Source organism: Marmota marmota, unplaced genomic scaffold, assembly GCF_001458135.2.
Source record: "Marmota marmota marmota unplaced genomic scaffold, marMar, whole genome shotgun sequence".
Lineage (NCBI taxonomy): Eukaryota > Metazoa > Chordata > Mammalia > Rodentia > Sciuridae > Marmota > Marmota marmota.
This window is the reverse complement of record NW_025999968.1, coordinates 47,792,964-47,806,732: the sequence shown is the minus strand read 5'-3', so window position 1 is coordinate 47,806,732 and position 13,769 is coordinate 47,792,964. Positions and strand designations below refer to the sequence as shown.

At 36.3% G+C, this 13,769-nt stretch overlaps 1 protein-coding gene across 6 annotated transcripts in view; it reads left to right on the top strand.

Moving 5' to 3' along the window:
* The window catches only part of Adamts5 (ADAM metallopeptidase with thrombospondin type 1 motif 5), a 56,091-nt gene that overhangs the window by 18,469 nt on the left and 23,853 nt on the right, over positions 1-13,769 (top strand). For all 6 annotated transcript variants that reach the window (XR_007347719.1, XR_007347721.1, XR_007347720.1 and 3 more), the window contains exon 4: positions 5,856-6,023. Coding sequence is in view for 1 of the 6 variants with exons in the window: in XM_048803539.1 (XP_048659496.1) it covers positions 5,856-6,023 (168 nt within the window). In the remaining 5 variants the exon portion in view is untranslated. The remainder of the gene's footprint in view (positions 1-5,855; positions 6,024-13,769) is intronic.

The following is a 13,769-nucleotide window of genomic DNA, read 5'->3' as shown; positions in this document are numbered from 1 at the left end:
AACAAGGCCATGTTTTGAAAAGCTGTGGCAGCACTTGACACACCATAGACCAAAGCTAAGTGCACAGCATCAGATGTCCAAACTGGCTGTGAGATGTGAGGTGAGAAGGAAGCTGGGATTTAACTTGTTATTTATCCCCAAACCCATCGCTTTAATCAATGTGAACGGAACATTTTTTTCTATCCAGTTTGGAGCAGTGCCACACTGTCTTTTTTGGCCTCAAATGAAAGGTAGGAATAGGTCTTTGCTATATGTCTAACAGTATTGAGTGATTTAGTGCTTGTTAAGTTTTTAAAACATCAAATCCCAATTCGTGTTTCTCTAGGGGAGGCCTCTTGATTTTCTGCTGCATGTGTGGAAATCAAGTTGCAGTTGGCAGAAAAAGGAAAATTGCACTTACTGTGTAATTTGTTTCTCCTCTAGTAACTAGGAATTTTTCTCTTCCCCTCCCAAATCAAGGTGTTTAACTATATTAAAATCACCAAAGACTGGTATACTCATAGTGAGAGCACAATGATCAATGAGGACAGTAAAGTTATCTGGTCCCTTGGTATATATCAAGCACCTGTTCTAAACAGTTTACATCTTTTATGCTACTTAATCTTTACAAAATGCTAGGGGAAGTAGTTACGTTTCACTCAAGTGAGGAAGAAACTGACACACAGAGAATTTTCTAAAGCTAAGCCTAAGAACCATTACTGCTAGGATAAGATTCAAACTCAACTCCCCTGGCTCCAGAGCTCCAAATTTTTATACTATCCTAAAATGGATGTTTTCTTAGACAGTATTTAGTTTAAAGGAAATAATCTCAAATTTAGTTCAAAAGGACATTGACACAGTTAGGTATAAAATGAAAGGAATTATTTTCTTCCAACCAAATTGTGTAACTGATATCATATTTACCATTTATATTTAATTTTTCAAATGGTCATTTGAGAATTTTATCTCTTCTATATAAGGATCTGTGTTTAAACAGTGATCATCCAATTGTTAGAGCTCATGGATGCTTTCTTCAGTTCTAGATTCTGATCCTGTTTGAACTGTTGACTCACATTTTAATCCCTGGCCAAACCTTCTTGTACCTCCATAATCCCAGCTGGAAAATTAGGTAAAATAAAAACATGACCTCATTAAGAAACAGATGCTTCATGTGAGCACTTCTTTCCCAAGTAAACACATTACAGAGCTTCTGGTAACTTTTTTTAGGATGTGGTTCTGTGTCCCCTTGACCATTGGTCAGTTTAGGATCATCGGAGACAGGAGTTTGAAATTTAGTTTAATTCGCAGACCAAAGTTCAGAAAAACAAGCAGTTTCCTTCCTGAGGTTAATAGTGTAAGTCAGCCATAACTGTACAGCAATACCTAAGTTGAATAGGAAGCCTGCCTACCAGTTTCCCTTAATGTGTCCTGACTCCTCCACTTGTTATCACTGATTTTCCAACAGTGAGTCCATTGATAAATTTAAAGAGACGCGATGTTCTTTAAATCTCTCTTGGGAATTCAAAAATGAAATTTATTTAACAAAATACATAACCTATGTACTAATTTAAAAAGAAGATTGTCACACTGGAAGAATATTCAAATGACCAATTGTTTGCTATTTCTGCAAGAACAATATAACTGACAATTGATACTAGGGGCTTTGCTTTGACATAATGCACCATTAAACTTATTTCATTAGTATAATTCAGGAAAAAAAAAAAACTCTTTCTTGATCTTATTTTGTGGGGTGGGTACTTATTAGCACGGCTTTTGTATGTATTAAGAAGAGATGGATATTTCCTAACAAATTATACCTTGACTTTTGCTGGTGACTTCAAACATCAAAATTTATTTTGAAGTGTGGGAACACCTCACATTTTTCTCAAAACGTCTCTTGAGTCTCTCAGAAAATACTCATGGATTAAATAGTTGTATTATTCTGGAAATTTCACTCTGGCTTCGATCTGTCACTCCCTCCCCAATTTATTTTGAGACCATTATCAAGTGAATACACTATATTAGACTGTTTAGCCTTTCATTACCTCAGAATATCAGGTGAGAAGTTTCCAATTACATCAAGAATTAAGGATTCTCTACAAAAGATAGCATTGTAAACAGAATTGCCCAAGCAAACTTCTTTTCGATGTTTTGCATGTCTGCTAATTACAAATGGCTCTAAATACAAATACTGTTTCTTCCCCAAAACAATACTTTGTGATATTTAGCTGAAGCCCCAACAGTGAATGGCTGCCCCTAAATCTCCCTCCACCTTTTCTCTCACTAGTTTTCACTCCTTGTTTTACTGAAAGAGCCTTCTCAAAGATCTTTTTTAGCTCCCAGTTCTCCCCACTCTTCTGTTCCTACTTTGTGACTCTGGAGAAGGAAATAACTTCATCTCTTCAAGGGCATGAATTGCCTTTCTCTGAGTTTCTTGATTCCATTCCTATGTCCCTTCCACCAACCTTGCTGCTGTGTATTTCTCTAAAAGCTCACTGTGAAATACAACGTAATGAAAACAACAAACTCCTTTAGTGTTTTAAACGCTTTCTCCAACACTTCTTCAGATGCTCCAGGAGCTGTTTCAGCCTCTGCGGCATGAATGTCTTAAGTCCCATCTGTGGGTGATGCTGCTGGGGCCTGCCTATTTCAGAAATCCTTCATCTCCAGTCCACACCATTCATTCTGAACAATCCCATAAATGATTTATGAGCAAATTTCTCCCTGAAAAGGCAGATGTCTGAGACACTTAAGTCCATCCTGTATGATAAGTCTAAATTTTGATTCACCTTTGCGACTGTTTGAAATACACAGTTGTCAGCTGTGATGTTATATTTTAATTTCCTAGAGTCCAGATTTCCTGTATTAGTAAGCATCAGGGTCATAGTGTGAACTCTCATGTAAGCTTCCTTTTAAAGTATCTTCATGCTAGTATATGGATCTTGTCATTTCAGGGTTCAAGGATATTGGAAAATTTAAGACTGACATTAGACATCTTAGCAAAACTGATAGAGGACTCATATTTTTAAAATTCTACTCCATTTGCTGTTCACATCCTTTAGTATGTGTGTCACATCTTTCCTGAAGAGCATCCAAGCATTCCTCACATTGATCTTCCTTTTCAATTTCCATCCAGCTCCTGAGGGGAAGTCACATGGGTCTCTCACTGTGACCTGGTTCCAGCCACTCTGGAACTCACTGCCTGTTTCAGGGGTGCTCACATGTTCTTCCCATTGCCTGTGACTCTCCCTGCTCTAGAGAGAGTCTGCCTCTCCCAGCCAGCTCATGGGCTTACCCCATGGAGAGCAGAAGGCTCATTTGCTCTTTCAGTTAACCCCCACGCAGTCCATTTCTGCCTGACTCTGGGGATCTTAGAAAATTCACATCTCTTTTCAGCTTTAGAGGAGTGTGGAGCTAAGATTTGTTCATGATCAGCATGGCAATCTTCTCTGGTATAATTTCTTAGATGTAACTTTAGTGGCAATTGAGTTACTGGGAATTGAAATGGAGAAAACTATGTTATATGCATTCATGAATATGTCAGAATGAACTCCATTCTTATGTATAACTATGATGCCTTAAAATTAATAAATAAAAAGATTCTATGGATTAACTAGTAAATTTGGGTAGCAAAAAGAAAATATCACAATATGATGCCACATAGCATGTCAAATGATCCATTAAATTATGCCATCTTAAAAGTAAGATGCCTTGCTGAAATAGTTAAAATGTTTTACGTTTATATGCCTTGCCCCTCTATATGAAAGAAAAAACCAAGGTACTTTCCCAGCCCCTCAAAGTGAATTTGATGTTGGCCATACGGCCTGTATTTTAAATCAGAAATCTAAAATCTAGCCTCCAAATGAAGTGAAAATCCCTTGATGCAGTAATAAAACTGCATATGGAAAGTGCTATTTATATCAATTTGAAGGAAAAGGCTGTTATTCCATTTAATGCATATGGATATCTTATGAAATAGAATGCAAAAATCACATTTTTCAAAATAGAAAATCTGGATTCAAATATATATTGTATTACAGAGGTTACTTTGGGCCACTTTTCCTTTTTTCTCTTATGTACCAGATCAAAAAGTTAAATATAAAATTTTTCCACACAACTCCCACAGTGCAAGCTGATAAAGCTTCTACCTTGAAAAAGTTCAGGATCTGTGCAATGGATTCTCAATGAGTGTTTGTTTGACAAAATGACTTCCAGTAATTTTAAGGAAGATTCTGTTTTTCTGTGGTCTGTGATCCTAAAAAATCTTAACACACTACTCAAAAATTAGATGGTCCCTCCTAATCTGCCTTTGAACGTTATCCAGGACATACTTTATAATGTCTGATGCACATCCATGCTTTTGTCCAAACAAACTGAGCATAACAGTGGGAGGGTTTTCCAGAGAGACCTTGCTAGCCTCATAAATACTGTTGAAGTCAATTACCAAATAAATAGCATAAATATGTGGCGACTTGGAAGGTCACCGAGCCCTAGTCACTTAATTTCAGCCACAACAGCAGTCAGCTGCTCAGTGAACAATTTTATTATGAGGTGTCAGTGATTTAACAAGTTGGCCAAAAGTAGTCGGAATGCAGCATGAAAGATATCCTCTCTGTTGAGTTTGACCGTGCATGCTGGACTCCTGATAGAATGGCCCAAGTTTCTGTACTTGGCACTCAGGAACCAAAGGAAAATGAAGGAATCAATTTGCTCTATTATATTCTACATGCTTTTCAGTGGGTTTTATATGATTCTACAAAGCTTTGCTAAAAACACTGATAGGGTAATTTGTTGCCTACTTTTTAGAGTTTCTGCAAACTGCTAGAACTGCTTACCTGAGGTTTTTTTTTTTAAAGTAGCCTTTTAGATATATCGGGGAATGTCAATTTATCCTTAGACTGCTTGAAAATTGGTATTAGGTAATAAAAAGTAATTTACTCAGATTATAGGAATGTGGTGATGTACTGTGTGCAATGGTATCTGACTAACAGAATGGAGATAGTGTGGGCTGGGATTACAGAGAGCCTGGTTGGGAGATTTAAGCACAAGTACCACCTGGCTGATCAATCACACCCCAGTATCTATTTGCTTTGCAGTTTCGAACACTCCATCAAGGGCATCTTGATCTTTCAAACATTTCTTAAATGGAGATGAATATACTTTCAAAATAAGCCATTTATTTGTGAGGCTAGTAATCAGTCACAGCTCCCTAAATAACAAAAATAAATGAAGGTATGAAGTAAGCTTACATTTGCATGGAACCTAAAAGCTACTCATTTTTCCTCTCTGTCTTTGCCTCTCTGGTACAACTCACATAAATACTTATGTACTTGACCAAGAAAATAAATCTCTGACATTCAAGAACCATCTCTCAAGTGTCTGCAACTTGCATGGCATTAAGTTAAATGCAAAGGTTTCAACAGAGAATTGGGGACAGATGCACTTTGATCTCATGGGGCTTAGGGTTGATCAGAGAAGGCAGAAAATTAGACAATCAAAATAATATGTGGTGAGGGCTATGACATAATCCCACAGTTGCCTTGCAAATTCTAGATTCTAAATAAGGATTTGTTTCTACGTGTCTTTGAGCATATGTGAGCCAGATGAATTATGGGAATATCCATTCTCAAATTTTTCAGTTTTCTTCCAAATGTTCACCCCAAGTAATGGTTCCACTAACTATACGCAGCTTTTATTTCTCTAGAGTGCAGTCTTTGGGTGAGAAAGAAATTAAAATGAACTAATTTATAATTGGGGAACAAAAAAAATCAAGTGTCAGCATAACTGTCAGGGAGAAATAGAAATGCAAAACCACTCATCATTGGCACTTCCTTTATTCTCTCCCACATTTGTGCCTTCTCTGTCCTCTCCCTTAGGACATCTACTTGGCCTCTCCCATGACGATTCCAAATTCTGTGAAGAGAACTTTGGTTCCACAGAAGATAAGCGCTTAATGTCTTCCATCCTAACCAGCATTGATGCATCCAAGCCCTGGTCCAAATGTACCTCAGCCACCATCACAGAATTCCTGGATGACGGCCATGGTATGTATCCTTCAGGACAACAGAGGCTCAACGGAAGAAAGCTGGGATTCTTAGGCACTTTACTTTATTGCTTTCCCATAATGTTCATTTTGGTTGTTTAGACAGTGTCAAAATAGGAGCAAGGAAATTGATTGTCTGTTGGTGTGTAATGCCAGCATCCCTGGTGGCTTTATAGCTATGGTATTTTTGCTTTTGAATTGTAAAGTTCAAAAGAGAAACCGTGTGGGAGACCACACAGAATGCCTAGCGGGTGCCCTGAAAGCCTGGCTTTTATTCCCTCTCTCACCACTGGCTTCCTGTGAAAACTTTGGCAGACATCTTGGTTTGCCTGCTATTAATATGACTCTCAGAATTATTTGTTACATGCCTATTACAGGGGTGTGGTTTAGGTGTAGGTGACAGTTCTACCGGATTCTCTTTATGGCAACATAAAACCCGCAAAGGAAGCGCTCTAGATTTTCATTGACTGGAAGAATTTGATTTCATTCTGACAGCAGATTCCCCTGAAAGTAGAATAAAAACTGCAGAACAGAAACAGAAAAAGGAATCTAAATGATGGGAAAGCACTTTAAAACTTCAAAAGAAAGTCTTTGACTTTATCCTTTAGAGACAGTTCAAGAACATAGTACACTTTATTAAATCTTTAAGACTAGGATTAGAGCTGTAAATTATATAGAAATAGAGGAAGTTATAATTTTTAGAAATAATAAATCCTAGCCCCGAAATAATCTCTGAAACAAGCTGTTGCAAACTTTCTCACATCCTTTATTACTTAAAATTAATAGGAAATCAGGAGGGTGGACACATGAGCATCAAGGAGAGATCTTCAGATATCATATATTTCACTTCACATCATCTACTAAAAAGGACATATTCTTCATTTTTGCCCTTTTAAAATCCATCTCTTTCTAAAATTGGTGCTTAAATCAAATATCATAATAATTTTTCATAAAGTTACCTTATGGTGTATGGTTCAGCATCTGTGATGATGGCCTTTCCCAGATCCACAAAGTTTATAACTTATTATATTTGTAATTTCTTAAGAGTGTTAGGCATCTTGAACTTTGGCCACACAGTGTCAAAATGAGGATAATTAAATTCATTTCAGACAGAAAAAACTTAAGCCACACAGTTCTTTGATATTATGTAGCCAGAATCTGCTCATTTATTCCTTCCTGTTACATCACTGATGAACTCTGAAGCCTTTTGCTACTTGCTGCTGTTTACATTATCTATCCCTAAAACTAACCTGAGTCCAGCTTGGTGTAAAATTCCTCTCAATACAAAATAAATGTTGTTTGTTAGTGAAAGGTCAGCCTGATAACTTACAAACTTCAGACTAGACTAGAAAACAATATATTAGGCTTTTCCTTTAGACTAATAATAAAATGAGCACTTATGTTTTACTCATTAACAATGCTGGTTAGATGCTGATAAAGTCCTAAAATAAATGTTTACCTAATTCTTTTATCTACATGGATCAAGTCAATATCTGATAAAGTCTGTCTTCAGTGGAACCTTAACACTTCACCCCTAATATTACTTTTGCTGTTTTATTTTTTTCCTGAGAATGAAATAACATTAATATCTAATTTCAGAATCACACTTTGTACATTCCAAAAGGTTGAGCTAAACCTTGACTCATTAAATGAATGGATTTAGTTGCTAAGGCAGCAAATACTTATGGCTAAAATGGGACCAATTTTTTTTTTCCTGAACAAGTATTAGGTCAACTAATTACAATGCTGTGCAGAATTTTGTTCCTTAGTGCCATAATTTTGGAATGATTCGTGTATTTCATATTTTGAAAATCATGATCTTATTTTCTGTGCAGTAAATAGGCTTTCAGCACTGTCTTCAACTTTTAACATTATTTCTGTATTTAAAGAAGTTCATACTCTGAATTTTAACAGTTGTACAACAAATTTACATTTTTTAAATCTCTGCTTCTGTTCAAAAGGACTCTTGATAGAGAATGAGAACATAATTTTAGTAGACATAGATCTTCTTCAATTGTACTGATTAAAATTTCTGAATTTTCCAGATGTATATTAAATAAACATATTCAGTTATTAGAATTCTTTGAGCAGAAAATTCTCAGTTTATGTATTGACTTTTTTCATCAAACTTAGATTCTCTTATTTTTGAATACATTGTTTTGGTTAGGCAGTGTTTTATTCTAGCCAAAACAAAGAATTCTATTTTATGAATCACATATAACGATTAAAGTAATTTCAGAACAATGAAAAATAAAAGAGAGTAGTGTGGAACAGTGGCTAAGCTAAATTATGTCTCATTTCTTCTAAAAATAGCATACACATAATTGAAGCTCGTACACTATAGTACTGTTATTTAATTGTGAATTCAGATTAGTTTAATTAACTTTTTAATTGGGACCCTCTAAACTGATTTAAATCATTTGAAGTGCAAAAGCAGCCACAGGAATTAAGAAACTCAATTTCTAGATGATTGAGATTCTGACATTTGAACTAAGGCACTTAGGAGCAAACCAAGGAGAATGTCAAAGCTCAAGGAAGGAAGAAAAATGAACTTATATTTTGTCTAAAGATTAAAAGACTTTAGGATCCTTGTCACAAAACCTTTCACTTTACTCCTAGGAAGCTATGCAGGCTTCCAGTCAGATGCCTGTTATTCATATTTTACACTTTTACTGTTTTTCTGCTCTAATTTTCTAGGACATTAACAATGTTAAGCAATAAAATAGTTGTGGGGGATGGGGAAGAGTTCAGATAGGTAAACTGAGGGCAAGAAGTAGCACTGCTTAACAATAAAAAAGAAACAAAAACTGTAAAATATAGCCCAAAACCATAAAATGTCCAGTGGTCTGACACCATTTTCCAAAAGGTCAAAAGTGCTACCACATTAGAATTATCCCTAAAGTTACCTCTATATTTTGGCATGATGCAATAAATTCAGAAAAAGAATGATTTTTCAGTTATTGAGGAAGGCTAAATGGTAAAACTAGTATAAAGACTGAAAAGCAATTGTTATTTTTTTAAGTAGGTAATTCTCAATTATACAAAATGTGTGTAATTGTGTCTGTGTGTATGTGTGTTGCTGAGTATTGAACCAAGGACCTCATATATGTGAGGGTAAAACTTTATCACTGAGCCACATCTCCAGACCCAAAATGTGCATAATTTTTGATGGTATCTTGGTATCTAAAGATTACTTTATCTGGAACAACCATCCTATATAATATCTTATCCTTCCCTTCCCACCTCCAAAAGAGCTGGAGACATGAGAAACTAAATTCGAAGCACTTGATTTATTTTACAATTATTAACTATAAGTGGCTGGACATTTGTAGCACTCAACCACTGCCAAACTTAAATTCATTAGCACTGAGTGTTTCCTGATTTAGATCCAACAAGAAATATGCAGCAATTAATTTATGGTTGAGAAGCCAATGTGCACACTCAAAAGTAGCTGTCTCTGGAGATTGGTGATTCAGAAAGGAGTAGCCATGTCCCCTGGTACTCCTCTATGCCTGGCCAAGAGACTTGCAGAAGTCCTGAGTGTTTATACCCATTAGTTCTAGGCAAGCTGGCTGGGAGTGTGCTCTTCTAAAATAAAGGTAAGCACTGCCAGAGAAATTGTGCAGTGAAAGCAGGTTATTGAATTTCCTCTCTCCAATGCTTAATAACCTTGAGGCCAAAAAAGATAGCTGTGTTTGCTGTATCCCTGAGTCCACAGTGCCGGATGATGAGAAAGGCCACCACCCAGGTAGGGACAGCTCAAGATCACCCGCAACACAGGCTGCTAAGAAGAATCTGCAGACATACTTAAAATATTAACATGTAGCTTATTTTAAGAGCAAAGTTTATAGTCCCTCACTGAACATAGAACTTTAGATAGAAAAAATGGTTTTGGAAAACCAGGTCTCTGAATCCTTTGCCAATTTTACAGCTTATCTGATTATATAATTTAGCATAAGAGCTCAACATTCAGTTTTTAAGGTAGTCTTAGTAAAATTCAAAGTCACTATGGTTGTACCTTGATTTTCACAATAAATGTTCTTTAAAAGGAAATGCAAATAAGACATCTAAGGCAATGGTGACCTATATTTTTCAAAAGCTTTGCTTCCCCCTTTTGATTGGGGAGTTTTCAATCTTATTTCCTTGCCATTCCATCTGCTGAGTGTGCACCTTATGCCTCTAACAGCTTCTCAAACAGACTTTAGAGTTACTTTAGGTCAGTGCCCTTTGTTCTTTTCCCAATGCCCTTGTTCCGTTATCTGCCTCTATCTCCCAAATGACTCATGGAATAGCAGGAAAATGCACCCATTTCTCTTTTAATGTCACACATTTCAGCTAAGACCTGAAAGAAAAAGCACAAAGACATAGAGATGAAGTAGGAAGCAATGAGACAGCATATGAAGTCCTGTTGGGCCTCTTTGGATGCTTCAGTGGGGACAATGATTTCTTCTATGCCATGGCTATTTGGGGGTCAATTCTTAATTTTATGCCTGAGTATTGAAAGGATGGAAAGACTGAAATAACTAAAATGCTAGAATTACAGAAGGAAAGTGAAAATATAAAGAACAGCAACGTTCATCTGATAATTCCCATGCAACATTTATATGAAAAATGAATAGTGCTAGAGGTTAGGTATGTAAAACCAGAGATCACCTGGAGGGAAGGACTATCTTCCACCCCATTGGTGGACCTCAGTGGCCAGATGGAAACAACCACATTCTTTCTGTGTCTATCTCAAATCACCTTATTTCACTTTTTTTTTTATCTTTTGCCTTATTTTAAACATTTAATTCACCATGGACAGTAAAAATTTATGAAATAGGCACATATTTCTATCAACTTTGTTTTATAAACTATCCATTTTACATACACAATATGTTAAAGCTAAGAAAAGAATGGAAGAAGAGAGGGAGGCAGGGACAAAGAAGCAACTTGGCAGTTTGTGGGACAAACAACAACAACAACATCAACAACAACAACAAAAACAGTAACTGTTGGTAGCAAAGCCCAGATAGAATTTCAGACTAGGATAAATTTATGAAATAGATATGAAAAAGTGACTGAGAATAAAAGATTAAGAGGAAGTCAGCAGTAGATAGGGTGCCTATAGAAGTCAATGAAATGATACTGAAAAATTGATCAGTTTCCTTTTCCCCTCAACTATGCATTTTGAAAAGTGAAAAATGTGTATCTAATCCATTATTAATTAAATTTTAAACATTTTATACCATGAGATTAAGAATCAGGCTGTATAATGACTTTGTTGTTGTTCCCTGGAATGGGTCTGCCATTTAGTAGAGATGTCCATACTATTTTATTGCGGAAGGACATACATCAACTTTTAAAAAAGGACATCTATAGACTGTATGACTCAGAGTATGCAGAAATGGTACAGTAACATATTCTAAGACAGAGAACATGGTGGTAATAAGTTAGCTTTGTCGATCACTTGATAAAAAGAATTTTTTTTTTATTTTCAAAGGTTATCTCCACACAACCTCTAAGGAAAACGATATACCTATTTCTTAATAGCAAAGCAAATGTGTTCTTGGTTTTCAAATTTTATAATTTCTGAATTAAGTGTCATGAAGAGAACCCACATCTTGAAGTCTCCTTGTTGTTGGCTGATTTCAAATAGTTTTCCCTCTATCCGTCTCTTCACTCATCATCAGCTGATGAGGTAGAGTCAGTGTCAGTGACTTTGCAACCATAGTGAGTTTTGCCTCCAGATAAGTAAAGTAGACCCTTGCCACATGCATTCACACCTGGTAAAGACTTCCCAGATAATATTTAGTTACCCAGTCCCAAGATCTGTGCTTTTGAGTAAAAATTTTTAAAAGTTTCTTAAGACAGCACTTTTGAGGAATTGGAAAGCGTTCTTGCTGATTCAGATTCGTTGACAGTCTTCTAACATCAGCAGTCTGCTAAGCCATTCTGGTTTCCACAGCGTGCTTTTTCCATCTAGCAATGAAGATAACGCTCTCCGCGGAGTTCTGAAGTGCCTCATCTTGGTCCTGTAAACAGAGCTTAGTGAGGTTTTCCTGTCATTCTTTCCTATTGACTTGATGTGGATGTTTTCCTTTCAACTTGATGTTTTTCCCACACATTCTCTTTGGCAGGCCTTTTACTTTTAATGCTTTTTCTGGGTTCCCTTCAGAAGCTTTACCTCTTCAAACACCCTGGCTCAGAAGTTAAATGGGAACTTCGCTCTTTATTCATTTTCATATAATGCCTCCATCACAGATGGACAAATTCTAAGGTATTCACTTTGAAGAAACCTGAGTGTCGCTGTAAAAACATTTGCAGAACACTTAAGAGGGGTTACTTCTCAATAAAAAATAAGGATTTGAATTTGTTGAATCAAAAGAATAACACATCTAAAAGGTTGGCAGATACGTTGGACAGAGAACTATCTATCTTTGTTTCCTATTTTTCTGGTCTACCTTTGTATCTGTGTTTGCCAATTTTACCTTTAGACTGTTACAGTGAGGAGAGACACATTTTTTCATAGTGAATTAGGGAGAAGTTAACTGCCTTGGCCAACAGCACTCACCTTGTTAGTGTTTCACCAGCCTTAGAGGGTAGACCAGGTGTTTGTCCCATTAGCCTAGCTGCCCTTCAGCAGCAACATTAGCTCTCCACATGCTTGCAGAAGATAAAGTGGCATGCGATGAGAAGGGCAGATTCTAGGCATAAGACGCTAATTTAAGTTTTGTGGCCTTGGGTAAATTATCTGCCTCTTATGATCCTCAGTTCTCTTGTCTATAAAGTAAGCAAAATAAATGAAACTGCCTCATAGGGTTCTTGTGAGGATTAAATAAGTTATTACATGTAGATAACTGAGAACAGTGTGTGGAACAAATGTTCGTTATTGTTTTTATTGCCTTTATCATCAGTGTATAAATCTAAAATTAAGTAAAAAAAAAGAATATAGAAATAGATGGGCAGTATGCATGCATGTATGACAAAAGAAGATAAATAGAGTAAAGCTCACTGGGCAGGGATTCTCAGGGAAGCATTTTGGGGGGAGAAAGCCCTGTTTCACCTGTGGATCTGCTTCATCTGTGTCCCACCTTCTGTAGACCTCTCACCTCACCCCTGTTTGCCTGTGGCCACCCTGATCCCTAATATTTGCAGTAAGACACTAGTGTGGTTTCGACAGATATACTCCAAACACCCAACAGATACCTGTTCTCAAAAGAATAGATACCAAAGAAAGAAAAAGAAGAGTCAGAAGGCTGGCCTAGTCCTAAATTGTCAAAAATTGTTTCTTTTCTTCTCTCATCACTCCTTTATTCTATGAATCTTGAAAGAATTTCATTCAAATTTCATCAGTCTGAAAGGAACACTACTTTTTTAGTCTCTTTCATTTTATTGGGAGAACTTAAGGGGTAGATGTGGATCATTTTTTTTTTCCATATTCTTGATTGTAAGTATGCTTTCTAGAACATTCTAGGTACTAAGCAAATGCTTGTTCAGTGAGTGCTACAATAAATGAGGTATGAACTTGACTATAATGGAACTAGTGGAAAGGAGACATGGGATAAACACATAGGGATAAGGTAAGTGAGAAATAGATATGGGATGTAAATAGAATGCCAAGGATGAATTCTGTTTCTCCGAGTTGTGGAGGATTTATTGTTGATATTAAGTATGCTATCAGATTTCCTCGAGGTCCATCCTAATTTTCTCTTCTTTTGGTGTTTCAGCACAACGGATATTTTCAAACTATTTCAAATAATTTCGT